At 38.0% G+C, this 16,459-nt stretch overlaps 1 protein-coding gene across 2 annotated transcripts in view; it reads right to left on the bottom strand.

The window, feature by feature from the left end:
• The window catches only part of rin2a (Ras and Rab interactor 2a), a 56,708-nt gene that overhangs the window by 23,516 nt on the left and 16,733 nt on the right, over positions 1-16,459 (bottom strand). Inside the window, exons 2-5 of one of the 2 annotated variants that reach the window (XM_067609353.1) lie at positions 14,278-14,389; positions 7,566-7,666; positions 5,804-6,014; positions 4,914-5,025 (exon numbers count right to left, since the gene is read on the bottom strand). In XM_067609353.1, the coding sequence (XP_067465454.1) occupies positions 4,914-5,025; positions 5,804-6,014; positions 7,566-7,666; positions 14,278-14,337 (484 nt within the window). In that variant the 5' untranslated portion in view covers positions 14,338-14,389. Of the gene's footprint in view, positions 1-4,913; positions 5,026-5,803; positions 6,015-7,565; positions 7,667-8,880; positions 8,998-14,277; positions 14,390-16,459 lie in introns of those variants that run through there. The other variant, XM_067609354.1, reaches the window with a different exon arrangement.

The raw sequence follows: 16,459 nt of genomic DNA, 5'->3' as shown, positions 1-16,459 counted from the left end.
AGTGTCAGTCCGTTGTTCCTTTGTACTTTTCAACTTCAGACCATGCTCACTGCTGCAGCACACAGGTCATTAATCAAGTAAAACACAAGGGTACACCTAATGTGGTGTAAATGTTGGTCAAGTCAAACTGAATGCTAAGATCGGAGAGCTGCTTGAACAGAGTCGGCTCAATTTAGCTTAACAGCTGGATTTAGCTGCGTCTGCTAGCTTACAAACTGGAGATAGTCAACTTAAATATCTGACTATGGGTGCCAATATCAGAACAATGCTTTTTTCATAATCTATTTTTTGTAGATTATAGGCATGTTATTCTATAAAACATTTAACAAGATAAACCAAACTTCTCAAATACATCAGAGTTTGATGTTACCTTAACTTTATGAGCATTACAGGAACGTTAAAAAATATTATTGTAATTTAAAGCTGCACTAATTTCTATTTATATATTAACAGTGGATTAAATAACTATGTATAATGTGAAAGGTATCACTCATTTTGACAAACCCACAGAGAATTTTCACCAACTCTGCAGCCCCCTCCCCCTTAGCTACAGAGTGTTTTAGCATCTTTCTGGACATTTTTTTGTTTTTTACTTCCCACAAATTTATTGTTTTGGTTCAGTCTCACTGCTCTCTCTTTTTTTAAACATTTTTTTTACATTTATTTTTTATGTTTTTCAGTTGATTTATATTTAAATTTTTTTAAAAAAAGTTCAATAAATGCATGATGTTTCCAAAGTCAATGAGTAATCATGTTAAATAATCGTTATCTCAATACTGACCAAAACAATTGTGATTATGATTTTTGCCATAATCAAGCAGCCCTATTCAGTTCAGCATGATTCAATGTCCAAGTCTAAGACAGGTTCAACAATGTGTGATGAAACAATCAGTTCCCAGTCAAACAAAGCATCAAAATGAACCATGTGATTTAGTTTGCTTAAGTACTAAAGACCACCAAGACTTTTGGCTTGCCAGATGGTACGATGGCCAACCAGCCTTCTTTGCTTAAGATGCACAAAACAAGTTCCTGTAACTGGCACACACATACACAATTCTCTGTTAGAGAACACAAGCTCTAACAGGCCACGTCAGTTTAAGCCTAAAGGAGATAAAGGCCTGGATGAGCACAAATTTCCTCCAGTTAAACAGCAGCAAAATTGAAGCTCTTTTTATTGGTATTCATCTCACCTTTGACAGCCAGGACATCCCCCTTTCCTCCTCAATTACTCATCTAGGTGTTAGGTTTGACCCTCAGCTGACTTTTGATGACATCTATGCAAAACCTCTTTCTATGACCGCAAAAACATCTCTAATCTCCTCCCCTCTCTAACCATGTCAGATGCAGAGAAACTTGTCCATGCCTTTATCTCCTCAAGACTGGACTACTGCAATGTGCTCCAGCACATTTATCACAGCGCTGCCAGGATCCTGATGAGAGTGTGAAAACACAAACATATAACGCCAATCCTGTTTTCATTGCACTGGCTCCCTGTCTCCTTCAGGATTGACCACAAAGTCCTGCTACTCACATACAAATCCATCAACGGACATGCGCCTCCTTACCTACAGATGTGATCGCACCACAAATATCCACCTGCAACCTAAGATTTGCCAGCAGCTTGCTCCTCCAGGCCCCCAGTACTAAGCTCCGCACCATGAGGGATCAAGTCTTCTGCTCTGCTGCACCACGCTTGTGGAACAGCCTTCCTAACCAAATAAGGACATCACAGACCCTACACTCTTTTAAAAAAGGCCTAAAAGCCTTTCTATTCATTTTAACTCTGCTTACTATTTTCTTTATGTTGTGTGTTCTATGTAGCACTTAGAAAGTGTGGTACAAATTAAATGTATTATTATTTATTATTAATCCTCAAGTTGCTGAGAAAATGAGTTAAATGCAGTAAAACAGAAATTAATTTTAGTCAGAGCACTTGTGTCAAGGTTTTGATCATTTATTGCAACATAATACACATTAGGCTTGGTGATGTGGCTCTGCTCCTTTGTTTACAAAAACAAATGTGAGTGAGCTTTATATAGACTGTCCAGAGCTCACAAACCCTCTCTGACTAAACATGAAAACACAAAAAGAAGCACTCTGAATTTAAATCAATGTAAATGTTAAAATAGGTGGGGGCTGAGGAGGTTGAGTCAGGTAAACCTGCAGTGTAGAGGGCAGCGGTGTCACAGCAAGTTACTGATTACCCACAGATTACTTATAGCAACCTGGTGAAGATAAAACTGATAACAACTCCTAGGGGCCAGGATGTGTCGTGAGGATGTGTTGCATAACAGCTGAAATACACCGGGCATGGAGGCGATGAGTCACGTAGGCGGGGCAGAGTGTGATTTTCAACCTGCTACACCTGTCACTGCATGCATATTGAGTTTTGCCAAGTGATAATGCAGTTGGTTATGCAGGCTTTGGAAGCGTAGGCTATAATGAGTGAATGAATTAACTAAATTGTTTTAACTACAGGATCATGGATAAGCATTGTTTTATTTTAATGTGCAATGAAAAAAAACCCACAAGCTTACAGTGCTGCGTCACACTGGCTCTGGTACAATGAGGTATTTATTTTAAATCATTTTTAAACAGTTTGTACTCATTTTTTTACACAGTTCTATGTCATTTTTACCTGTTGGAAGGCCGCGTAGACGCATGTAAAGAAAACAAAAATAGACCGGCTGCATGTGTGGCTTCCGTGGTCAGTGTAACAGTTTCAGTTGAATATAATGGACATGCTGTTTTGGCCATTACTCTTACTAGATGTTCTGAACAAAAACAGCTGTGTTAGAAAAACATTATGTGTTGCATCAGGTAGTGGTGAGATAATGACATACGGTACAAGAAAACCGGTTTGAAAAACAGATCCATGAGTTTGAAGGCTTATCAGCTGCCAAAAAGCTGCACAGTGGTTATATTAAGATGATGAAAGACTCTACAATTCTGCAGTGATTACAGTTTTGTCCTCTGTCGCAACGATACAGGAACAGGAATATGCGCTGGCAGGTATTTGACTGGTCTTCTCAGAACCGTAGATCAAGTGTTGCAACAAAATGAGTTAAATTAAACTCTTTTGATGTATGACTCTGCTGGAGACTCTGCATCGATACCCCTGCTGCATTGGTGCAATGGTCTCATTGAAATTAATTATTACTCTACAATTTCAGTTAACATTCAATTAGATCGCTCATCAGATTGTCCTATATGCATCCAGATGTCACTACATTAGCCTTCCATGCATTACTGTTAACAGACATGTACTATGTTATTTATATAATCATTAAGTTTATATTCTCCTCTTAGCACTGTTTCACCTGCAAATCAAACAAAGACTTTGGTAGTGCAACTGATAGTAGCTGATAGAAAATATACTGTGTTCCGCCTCATTTTCCATGCGGATGCACAATTACAGAACCTTACATGACCAATGAACTTTCATTTTGTGTTGATTTTAGCTGTGGACAAAAACATTTCCCATGAGCACCACCACCTAGTGTCATAAAGATCTTGGCTAGCACGTGCATTTGTTTGGAAGCGAGTGAAAGAAAGAAACTACTTATCTTTAATACTGTTTTTCTTTTTTAAACACAGCTGTTTGCAGGATGCATGGCGATGAGGTAATGTATCTGTTTGTGGCTATGTAAGATTAATAACTGTAATATGACAGTGGTGAAACAAAGTTAACTTTGTTTTAGGACCATTCATACACCTAGGTTACAAGTAAGGCTGCATTATTTATTGTGTATTGTTCTCTTCAGGTGAAAAGAGAGACGTCACTGACTCTTCAGTCGACAGAGAAAAGGCAAAGCATGCATGCTTTCGTAGCACAGGCTGCTGTGGGCGGTGACTCACACGCAGCACATACTCTCACTAGGTACGCATTTGGAAATTCCACTCTAGTGCTGACACAGACAAATATGAACACACAGGTACAGCACTAGAAGACTAGAGGACATTCAATATAGTACAGTAGTCTGGTACAGAGATGTTTGATCAAAGCTTCAGGAAAATCCCTGCTTTTCAGGAAACTAAAAATAGAACAGAACAACAAGGAAACAAACAGTGGACTTAGTAATCCACTCATTTAGATGGAGTGATGGAAGAGGAAGAAGTGGTTTAAAAGTGAAGGATACCAAACATCTAACAGACAATAGATACAGTATAATGAAGTCTCTGACACCTTATGTTTATCTTTTTCTCTCTGTTTGAGCCCTCTGTCCAGACTAAAACTGTGAGCAAATGGCTGTGATTCAGTGGACTGATTGAGGGCAGGTGTCTAACAAACACTGCTGGCACTCGTTCTTTGTGTTTCTATGTGTTCATGTATTGTATGCATGTAAAAATTTAAGTGAATATCAAAATGATGGCACTTATTCTTTGTGTTTCTCTGTATGCAGGCCAGAGTCTGCTCCAGGTGCCGTGTCCAAAGACAAGTTGGCATCGTGAGGGCTCAAGTGTGTTGTCGGTCCATGGTGGTGGCTCAGAGAGTGCTGCTGCATGGTGATGAGTAAAGTGTAAACTGACTAGAGGAAGCAAGCAACCTGCAGTGCAGCGGACCTTCGACCTCAGACAAGTGAGACAGTGAGCCTTGTACTGTACTTTAAATAGTTTAATAATAGAGTATTGCCAGCCCAGTTCATGTTTCTGCACAAGCTTAATGTGAATACTACAAATACTTCTCTAAGCTAGGTTGAATGAGTACAGCAGCCCGGGTATTTCAGTTGAGGAACTGAGACAGTTTTTTGTTGTTACTTGTGATCACAAATAACATCCGAGGGGGCGGAGAAAACAGTGTATACATTGATAACTTGTTCCACTTTCTTATTCCACTCACGTAAGATGAGCTTTATATATTTGAAAAACTAAAAAAAAAAACAAATTCATGAAGCAAGAGTTCAGATGCTTACTGTATTGGCTCTCCCTGACAGGGAAGTCTTTGACAGGAGTCACAGAGTCTTTGTCCATGCGTAGAGAGATGACCTTTCTCTGCAGGCTGGTTGACTTCCTCACCACAAATGTCTGCAGGCCAGGAGAGGAAACATCCAATCAGGTTTACTCATTACATAAGAACTCTTGATGGAATTTTGTGTGGAGAGTTTGTAATATGGCAAGAAATGCTGACATCTACACTGCTTCCCTTATGTATATACAGTATATTTACCTACATTTATGTGCTGCATGTGTATTATTTTGAAATTATGATAGTAAGAGAAAGTAAATCAGGTTCATTAGATTACTGTGAATGCAGACTACAGCTAGAATGGTATCTTTGCTTGACTGGACAGTGTTCATGATTTGTTAATTAGCAAAGTGATTCTTTAACACTGCTCTTATTTTTTTGTTATTTATATGAACTCAATTCACAAATCACTTTCCCTGGGGGGGAATACATTAAAGGCCCCAAAAACACATTTTCTCAATCAACTTCTTACTAGGAGCAAAGGGCTTTAACATTTCTATCCATAAAATAAGCCAGAACAGTTGTGGTTTTATGATTGGATTTGTAAGAAATGTATTTTGCCTTAACACAGGTACATGTCAAGATTTAACTGTCTCAACAGTCCGCTCAATGGATGGAAATACTTTGCTGAGCACTGGTGACAGTTGAATTGTGAACTGTGTCAGAGAGGTTTATTGGTGGTGATGCTTTTGGAGGATGTAGTTTGTGGTGTATACAGCATTATACTGTACAGGTGTAAGATTTATTAGGTGTATATGTGCTAAGAAGGGAAGTTTTCAACCAAAGTGAAAGCTTTAAATCAACAGTGTTGGATACAAGACGCTGCTGTTCCCTCACCCCTGTGGGTTGGCTCTGTAGTATACGGGTGGCATCCTGGTGGTTGAGGCCCAGCTGTAGCCACACAGCATGTGTATTCACCAGTCTGTCCAAAACACTGAGCCGCCGATGGAGGGAGTCATAGCCCGAATCTCTGGCTCCGGCTGACCCTGTCCCGATCCCAGGACAGGGTGAAGCCTGCAGGAAGAGACCTCCCACCTCTTCACCCAGCCTGAAAACAGGACCAAACAAAAACAAGAAATTACATCACAAGAGTAACATCTAGATTCCTGACTGATATATCGGTCAGTCCATATTATCGGCAATATTGGCCTATCACAGATATATTGGTATATTATATCAATATATATTTTTTTATTATTTAAAATTATATAGGAAGAATTTTATGTATATTTGATCCTTTTTTGTTAATTCAAGTTTAATATATGCGTAGATATGTTTTTTATGTTCTATGTGTTTTTTTATTTACAGTTATTTATAATTATTAACGTTTACTGTTTCAGTGCACTGCAAGTTTATTGTTAAGCTGTAAAATATCATGCCTCCATTACACATCTTCTTCACAAGTATTTTATAATCACATTTGATGGATCATTGCAAAAAAATGTGTGTTTATGTATATATTCTATATGTATAAGATTATCAACCGATATATTGATTGGTCGGGCCCTCGTGATATCACCAATCAATGTTCTGACAAATGGCACACATGCTGTATTGATTGTAAAGCTCTTGATGCAAATGTATGAATTGTGACGTTGGGCTGACTTTTATTTTTATCATTATTTCTCCTGCTCAAGTACATGATGTAAATAACAAACATGTATAAAACACTGGTAATGAAAATCACAATGCTGATGTCTATACAGTCATTTCTGTTGTTTGTGGATAATAAACAGAAACAACAGAACCGCTCCAGCAATTAAATGTGCACAAATAAAGCGAGGCAATAAATAAAGTAAATAAATAAATAAAGTCTCCTTTCTAATTACATCATAATTATTTCAACCACCACAGCTAGTACTGGCTTTACCACACGCACACACACACACACACACACACACACACAACACAAGCATGCACAAACACAAACACACAAACCTAAATACAATGTGTGGGCTGCACTAAAATGATCATTATTTCAAGTGTTGACAGTTTGAGAAAAAAACATCAGTTTTCAAGATGTCTACTAACTCATTCATGATTCCAAAACAGATAAATAACTGGAATTCATGACAGTGTGCCTCACACTTCACACTTCCCCAACAGTCAGCAGGTACTTTCCAAATTCTACAGAAGCTGTGTCTTAGAAGAGGAATTAATCACCAGACTTGTGCACAAAACATTCCAGAGTGAGAGGGTTGAGATCATTTACAAACAAATGATGAGCATCTATAGAGCACATAAAGCATAGACTCTTTGCATCTTTATCAGAGGTTTGTCTGGGATCAAGATTTTCTACAAGTTCCAGATGTTTTCCAGGTTCATAGACTGACAAAGTCCACACACACACACACACACACCCTACGTAACAGTTCCCGGAGAACTAATCAGTTTGTTATTCTATCTGCTGATTCCTGGCATATCTGACTATCACACTCAACACAGCATTTCACACTGACACAACATTTAAAGGCCTGTCAAGTGTGCTCCCTGCTGGTAGCCTTGAGGAACTGTGCTATATTAAGTGCCAGTACTGGCTGGGATGGCTGGGACATACAAAAGTATCCACACACACACACAAACACACACACACGCTCACCCAAGAAGTGTATCTGTCTTGTGGTCTCCTTCAGCTGGCTCAGTCTTTTTTCCCATCTCCTTCTTCAAAGTACCAATTTCCGAGGCAAATGAGTCGATCAGCTACAGAGAGAAGATAATTGCTCAGAGATCAGTTCAGTCAACTTCAACTTTATCTAAAATCCACATCAACCAAAGAGTCTCTATACACTTTATAGGTTCAGATATAACAGACACACAACTATGAGACCTCACATGTACAAAAATAAATAAATAAATAAAATACACACACACACACACACACACACACACACACACACACACACACACACACACACACACACACACACACACACACACACACACACACACACACAGACACAAGCAGAATCCAAACCTTCAGATAAGAATGTTAATGTAACATCAGGTTCAGAAATTAAAAACTTTGTATAGCAACATGAACAGAATTGCACCAACAGTATCAGAGTAGAAATCAACTGAATGGTCCAGCCTACCTCCCAAATTTTCAGTGGGAGTAGAGCTGCAACTGACAATTATTAATTGACTGATTTATTTTATTTCACGGATTATTAGACACAGAAAAAAAATAAAAATCCAAAGGATAACATGTTAAAGTGAAAACATTTATTTCCACCATGGTCCCAAGATGTTAAAAGACAAAGAAACATAAAGAAGCACGAGACATTCAACATAAAAACAACACAATCCTGAAATCCAAAAACACATCACCACAATTTAAGAAATAAAAAATAACAGATTTAATTATAAATCTGTTACCCTGTTCCATTAAAACATCCTAACCTGACTTCTATAAGCCCCTCACATATTTAAAACCTTGAGGTGTAACAGAAGGCTACAACATTGCACCAGTGTAAAAAAATTAACTTCTGACTACATTATTCACTTGAGGCACTTTACCTCATCGCACACTGGCCCTGGAATTATAGTTATGCTGAGTATGGATCATTGTTATCTGAGAACACAAGTGTTGAGGAGCATACCCATTGATAACATTGTACATATGGTGCAGCTTCTGTTGTTCTGCTCTGAGCTGTCCTGGCAGCAGTCCTACCCTTCTGAATTCATCACTGCCAACATGAGTTTGAGGAGATGCATTTAATAAATACCAAATAATGTTATTTTGCATCGGCTGCAATTTGTTCCTAAGTTTAGCTTTCAAACCACTATACCAAGCAGAGCATGTTTATTCAAAGTGACACTATCAATGATTTCCATCATCTAATCACCTGCAGGTTATTTACTCGATTAGTTGTTTTCTCTATAAAATGTCAGAAAACAGAAAAAAATATAATTACCTATAGCCCAAGGAGACGTGTTCAAATTGTGCATTTCATTTGAAGAACAAGAAAGGGTTTGGCATTTATGCTTGAAAAATTACAAAACCAATATTGTTGCAGCTCTATGTGGGAGTTTATTCCAAAGAAGGAAGAGAAAAAAAGAAGGTAAAGGATGTGATGGAGTATTATTAGACTGGAAGATACAAGAGGCATTTTCAGCCTCTGTAAGCTTGATGTTGTGTGTGTGTGTGTGTGTGTGTGTGTGTGTGTGTGTGTGTGTGTGTGTGTGTGTGTGTCTCTGTGTGTATGTGTGAGAAAATCTACCCCCAGTCTAACCACTTCCCACTGACCAACTAGGGTTACTAAAGAGGAACACTTGTAGGAAACAATTGATAAAAGCCTGTCTGTGACTGAAGCTTCATGTATGAAACGGTTTGTCAGGGGAGACATAAATAACTCTACTGGGAGAACAACAAGCCTTCACAGGTCACACAGAGGTCAGCTGTCATCATTTACTGTTCAGTGGAATTGCTTCAGGTATGAACAATGTTGTTCAGTGTTCTTTTAAATTTAAAATGTTTGATTAAAACTTCATTTTAATTAATTACATTCACTTGAGACTGACCCCTTGCAGTGCTGCACCATTATTAGCCAACACACAAATTCCTCTATTTGCAAAAAAGGTAAACCTGCTGATGTTTTTCATTAAAAATGCTGCATCCACCTGATTTAATCAGTTGTGTAGACTGGCTGTATACTAAAACCAACTTTAACTGGCATGTGTACCGCAGCCAAATGGTATGTTTGTGACCAAAAGGAAGCGGCACATTGAGAATGCTATGCTGCAGTGTGCTTCACTTGCCACGAGTCAACAGTGTTTTTGTTACATTATTGGCTGCATTTGGGTCCCACCGTCACTCACAAGCTGCTTATTCTAGTGTCAACACCATAAACCAGGAGCAGTGACTTCCTGGAGTCCTGTTGTCACCATGACGACGACCAGCTGTCGTAACTCTCATCTAGACAGTGGATATGTGTTTTCCCAAAATGTCAAGCTATTCAAACTTGAGTCCATCATTATACAGCTACATAAATAGATAATAATAACAAAAATGACGATAATCATTATATTTATTGATAATGAAAATAATTGTTAAGCAAAAGTCCTACATTTTTTAAATTCTTTTGTTAATCTGCTGCCAAAATATTAGAAATACTCATTGAAAACATGTATGCAACTGTTGAAAAAACATAAAAAGCAATACAGGAATAAAAATATTCAACACATTCAAACATTTGTTGGCCAGATGCAGAGAAAGCAAATAAGCATATTATTGTACTTTAAATTGAATTTGAATTCATCATTATATAATCATATATTATCAGTTATTATAAGACACTCATATCTGCAAAATGTGTTTTCTCTGTGTGAATTTACATCATCGCTGCAGAAACTGTATGTTCTCTCTTCTGGCTGCTCATGTTTTAGAGTGTCTTTAAATCTAGAAATTTTGAAATGATGAAGATATGTATTACCTTTATTATACTATTACTATTATTTTCATGGTTTTAGACAGCTCTTTTGTTGTTTCTAAGGTGCCATATTAAGATCTAGGATGCTGTCTTTTATATGACTCTTATTAGCAATTTTATTCATGATTTCAAGTCACATTTTGGTATAACACTCATTTTGAAAAGATGATTTTTACTCTAAAAGAGGCTTCAAAAAAAAAAAAAAAAAAAAATAGCACTGCTTGGTCAAACATGTGGCAAATTTAATTGCCACTTCCCAGTAGAGGTCTCCATTTCTTACCACACGTGCTGCACACTGTAACTGAAATGTGACTACTGTTGCCCTCCTCCTCACCCCTGTGTGAGTTCTATTAAAGCCATGCTGAATCAGTGCATTTACTACCCTTTAGACTCTGAGCAAGCCTTTCTAAAAAAACTACTCACAAGACCACATGTTTACCCTGACTCAACCTTTTAAGTCAGCCAGTCACTCACACACATATGTATTGACACACAAAGTGACAATGTTGTTGTGCTTGTAGCTTAAAGACCTTTTTAACAATCAACAGGTGGTGAACAAGCCTTTCATATGAGGCATCTAAGTAAGTGTGTGATGGATTATGTGCTATTGTATGTTTGAAACTGTACATTGTCCCCAGTAAATGCAACACCAGCTTTCGTTTCACAGGAATACTGGATTTCCTGGAAGACTGAGCCTGATTCATTTCTTTGTGACACTGGCGTCATTCGTTTCACTTCCCTCTAATCTGTCTAGTTGGGCAATCTTTCTGTTGGGTAACATCATGAGCAGGCTGAGGAAACTCACACCACTCAGACTAACACAACCTCAAACATTCAGAATGATAGGCCTACATTCCCAATACTGACACTGACACCAGTCTGCATTGTGCTTCACAAAAGTTAATTTTTTTCCCCACAGACATATGGCGTCCACCTCAGGGATTTATAGGATTTAAGTGCATTTTATAGGTACTTTATTTTACATGACTTTGTTTGTACAGTAAATCTGCAGCCAACATATTTGAAATACTAATTGAAAAACTGTAAAAACAGTTCAAATGAATGCATGCGAGCAACTGTGGAAAACATGACTGGAAAACAAGCTATGTCGGAAAAAAAGTGCTATAGGAACGTTCACTGCAGCAGATATTGTGAGTACGGTAACACAAGAGCTGTTGCTAAAATGCATGATAACTTTTATAAGGAAACTCTTATTCCTGAGGTTTATCAAGACTGCCGCTGACATAAAACGGCATATGGCAAACAGGATCGAGTGCCTACTACATGCAACAAAACCTCCTTTCGCAGGCGTCATGAGGAAAGTATGTGTGCTTGGCATTGGGACTGGCCAGATGCCAAGGTAGGCAGAATAAATATTAAGAAAGAGGCTGGAAAACTGCACTCACATTCATCATCTCCACATACACAACAAAGGATGTTCTAGCACCTTACTTTGATCCATAGATACAGTATGAAGTGTATATGTCATTAATACTTTGCTTCCATATTTACAGCCAGCTACTTTGCTGTGGGAGCATACATTCAAGTTAGCCTGACTTATATTAGCAGATACACTACAGTCTAATTCAACCTTTGGACATTTATCTCTTTAGTATTGAAGCTGATAAGCAGCAGGTTGTCAGGTCCTGGACTTACTCACCTGTGTCTTCTATTAATAGTCTCCTCTCAACCCTACCTTTATTTTTCTTCATCTTTCCGCCTCTCTCCCAAACATAGATTAAAGTCAAGAAAGAAACTACTGCAAAATGTAGCGTCAGTGACATATTTGGTAGTACAGACGTGTGATCCTATAGTCTGGTCTAAAACTCTAAAACAAGTATCACATTTAAATGATGTTTTGTCAGGACTACACTTTATCTTTTTCCCAGATGTATAAGCACTAATGGGTGTGTATCCACATTTGATTCATTGCTGCTTTGCTGTGAGGTGTGCTGACACTATAAGGCCATGTGTGTTTAAGGCAGGCCTGTAATTATTACAGACTGCGGATAAACAGTCCTCACACAAAAGGAAAGGCTGGCATGGATCAGTGTTTGAACTGTTTCTGTCAGATACTTAACAACACCAAGCAGCAGTCTGTAAGTAAAGAGTGCTTCTTCTAAGGAAGTCAACAACAAATATCTATAGATGATGATATCATGCTTTGATCACTTCTTCTTTTGTGTTTCACCTAGAGATGTCTGTGGAAAAAAACGCCACAAAGTTGCAACCTGCTTCAAATCGAAGTATTCTAAATATTTTGTAGCATAATATATACTGGTTACAGTTTTGTTTACAGTACAAAAGCAGAAGTTTTTCTTATAGATTATAGATTACATCAAATTTTTACATGACTCTTCATAAATCTACAGCAGATAACAAAGTAAGTAAATATGTAACATCTTATAAACTAACAAGATGAACAACACAGGTACATGAGATGATTTATCTGACCAGAACAGATTTGTATCAATAACAGCACTTTGCTTCAAAGCCAGATGAATCAGGCCACTGTTTATTGTGTGCAGATGAGATATCAGTTACATATCTAGTTATGTTTATGAGTCATTTCCTTGGAGAAGAGTAATTATACACATATCATGTAGGTGCAAGGCTATTAAAAAGCATCATTGATGAAAAAACGGGAACTGATTAAATGCCATGGCTTCTGTGCCACTATGAGTCATTTTTTGCAAATAAGTAACAATATAATCTGCTGTCACTTCATTAGCCCTCACTTACTAATGAGAATCAGACGCCCTAAAAGTGAATGAAATGGGCTCATGGTTGAACCTCTTCATCATATATTTTTTGTTGTTGACACTGTGTCAGGGAGGTGCACACAATGACCACTGACTGATCACAACAAGGCTGCACATGACTTCAACTTCTCACAGCGTGAAAAACAGGAGGTGAAACTAGTGTGCATGGCAACTTTGGCTAGTCTCTATCGCACAGTGCAAAAGTTTTGTCAGGAGAAAAAAATATAAATAACAAACACTGTGTGTCTCTTTGGTTAATTAAACAGCACTAAATCAGTACGCGGTGGCTCTCTGATGAACACATTCATTTGTTTCAGAAATGTGACATCACAACAGATTGTAAGAGTGGCGAGCCCTCTGTTAAATGTTCAAAGTTATTAACAAAGAAATAACAACAGATGGAGCAGAGCTGATATTCTAAATGTATAACACATGATGATGAGGTTTCTAGTGGATTCTCACAGCGGACTGATTTGGATTTTATACACTTCACATTACATTTGGTCCCACTGCTTTATAAATACATAAATCATCTTAAAATCAGCAGTAGTATCAGCAATCTGCAAGCGTCAATTATCAAAAATCAATGTGATTGTCAATCAGCAAATCTATTCAGTATTTTAAGAATACACAAGAGTAGATCATCATTTGTAATCAAACTGCTAAAAGTCATAAACAAAATCTATTCAAGTGACAACACTGACATGAAACTGTCATTTACATTATGTGCTAAATTACATTAATTGGGAATATTTGTTGAGAGCCCTGTGTCTCGTCATCTGATAAATCTAACACTCACTACATCTTCCTCAAAAACAAAGCTCTGTTGGGCAATCCAGGAGAAACAAAGCTATACAAGAAGGAGCAGAGATGAAAACCGGAAAACAAACCACAAAACTATACTCAGGCCAGCTCCACCTCTCTCCTCCTCCTCTTTAATCTTCTCCCTCATTTAGCCTGTAACTATACGGTTTGCTGCCTCCCCCCACCCAAATATCCCTCCCTAGACCAAGAGGTGTCAGCAGCCAAGATCTTTGTATAAACTACATTTATAACATGCTGTCAGCTCTGTATGTGAAAACATGTCTTATTTACTCAGAAGTTACTGAGTGGCTCGTACCTTGAAGAAACTGCCTTTCCTCTCCTGCTTGCAGGGTTGACTGATGGGACTGGTGGACATGTTGTCTGTCAAGTATGTAGTCTTTTCTGTCTGTCTCTGTCTGCTGCACTGTCTGTGAGGGAAAAAATACATTAGAGCTCCACATACAAACAAACAAACACAAACAAGGCAGTTCAATTTTCGAGTCAAGAGCACACTCAAGGAAGATTTATGATTAAAAAGATGGTTTGACAAATAATTTATTTAAAATTTGTAGCTGTGTTTCCTAGGCATAAAGTAAATGTCCTTAAACCTGCAACAACTGATTCTGGCCACTTGTAAGCAGCACAAATAAGTTGTGAGCACAACATTGACATATCATCACCTTTTAAGTTGATACGTTGAACTTTTTAGCAAATAGTTGCTTATTTACACATCCAGCAGTTACGGAGCAACATCATCATTCATTTGGAGTGTTTCTGTCCACCTGGTGAATGTAAGTCCAATATTCACTCTCTTTTAGCTCTGTTTTTGCTCTCTACCAACTCCTGAGGGAAATATCTGGCTCTTTAGCTGCTAAATGCTCCACTATGTTCACCAACTAGTCTACTGCTGGTGTTTGCCGTTTGGTGCTGAGCAGGTAGTGTACAGTGGCTTTTTACAGCTTTTTCTATGAAAACATCTACCTGCAGTGACCGAAAATGACGCTATGAGAGCGCTGAGAGTGAACCAAAACAGTAATGTTGCAGCCGGACAGATAAACAATGAGCTGAAACTTGCTATAAAGCTCCGTAAAGCTGAGGGGAGCTGCAGAGTCACTGATAATTCTCCTCTAACATTACACATTGTCCTTTAATACATTAATATTATATAAAAAAAAATGATTATAGCTGTTTTAAAGTGCTCTGAAAACATGGAAATTTGAACATCTACAATTTCATGACAGTAAATATTCAAAACCAAGATACCATGTTTTTATGGCTGCACTGATCCATCACATGGAAATAGTGGGTACACATTTGGTATCACTAAAATCTCTTAGATCTCCAATCAAAATTGTAAAGAAGTTCTGTGGATTTGAGCAGTTGGCTGCACAGCATGAATTTGCAATGACTGACCTGCCTGCAGGCAGAGGGGTCGAAGAGGTTGAGAAGAGGTCGACCTCTAATCAGAAGTGTGCTGTGTTACACCTGTAATCACCTGTTACTCAACGGTAATGTCAGGGAAACTGAGCACAACTGAGTACACCTGTATATCACTGCAGCCAGATGAGCACTTAAACCACTGGAGGTCAGAAGAAAAAACAAATACATTCAAGGTTGTCAGGGAATTTTCCTATGACACAGTGTTTCCCTGGGTCATTTTCAGGTCATCTGAAAACCTGGGAGCAGTAGCTCATGGCCTGTCTCTTTCAGAGCACTTCATCCTTCTGTCTGCTAAGGATGACTGGGCAAGGCAGCTGTCCTGATAAAGCTGGCTGTCTCCTATGGAGGGTGACCAGAAAATCAGGACAGTCCTGAATTACAAGCAGTTCTCAAATCCCGACTCTTCCCAAAAATTAACCGTTAAGATAATAATAATAGATAATATGAACAAGCCTGTATACTTTGAGGCTGCTTCCTGTTTTTAGTTATTAAAAAATGTCCTGTTTGTCTTTGTAAAATATGTAAGAGTATTATGGACATGTTTTCACTTTTCTATTGCACTGATTAGGCTATCACAAATAAGAAATTGTTGATTGCATTCGACCTGTTTTAAAGCAGATGATGGAGAGTGTAGCCACCATTGCAGGAGGAATTTGAGATGTCCGCATGTGTTTGTAAGCTCCTACAGCTTAATGACGATCTTCCCTGCTGACGAGGTTTAAAATGACTGTAATGTATGTGTCACCTGTGTGTAATGGTTCATGCATGTTATAAACACAGCCAGGATGCTACGCTTCATATCATCCTCAGAACCAATCCATCTATCTCTCTATTTTATCCATCTTTACCAGCTGATCTTCATAATATTAATAACAAATGATCAGAGTTAGAGTCTGATGTTACTCTAAATGATTATATACATTTTAATCCTTCTGACATTTAAAATTAAGCCACCTCTTTGATACATTGGTTCAGTTGTTTCAACGTGAAAATGCCATAAAACTTATACACTTATAAACATGAGTCAACTGAACTCAGGAAAACTAGATTTGTTTCCA

This window comes from Thunnus thynnus, chromosome 14, assembly GCF_963924715.1.
Source record: "Thunnus thynnus chromosome 14, fThuThy2.1, whole genome shotgun sequence".
In the NCBI taxonomy this organism is placed as follows: Eukaryota; Metazoa; Chordata; class Actinopteri; order Scombriformes; family Scombridae; genus Thunnus; species Thunnus thynnus.
This window is presented reverse-complemented; position numbering and strand designations above follow the sequence as displayed.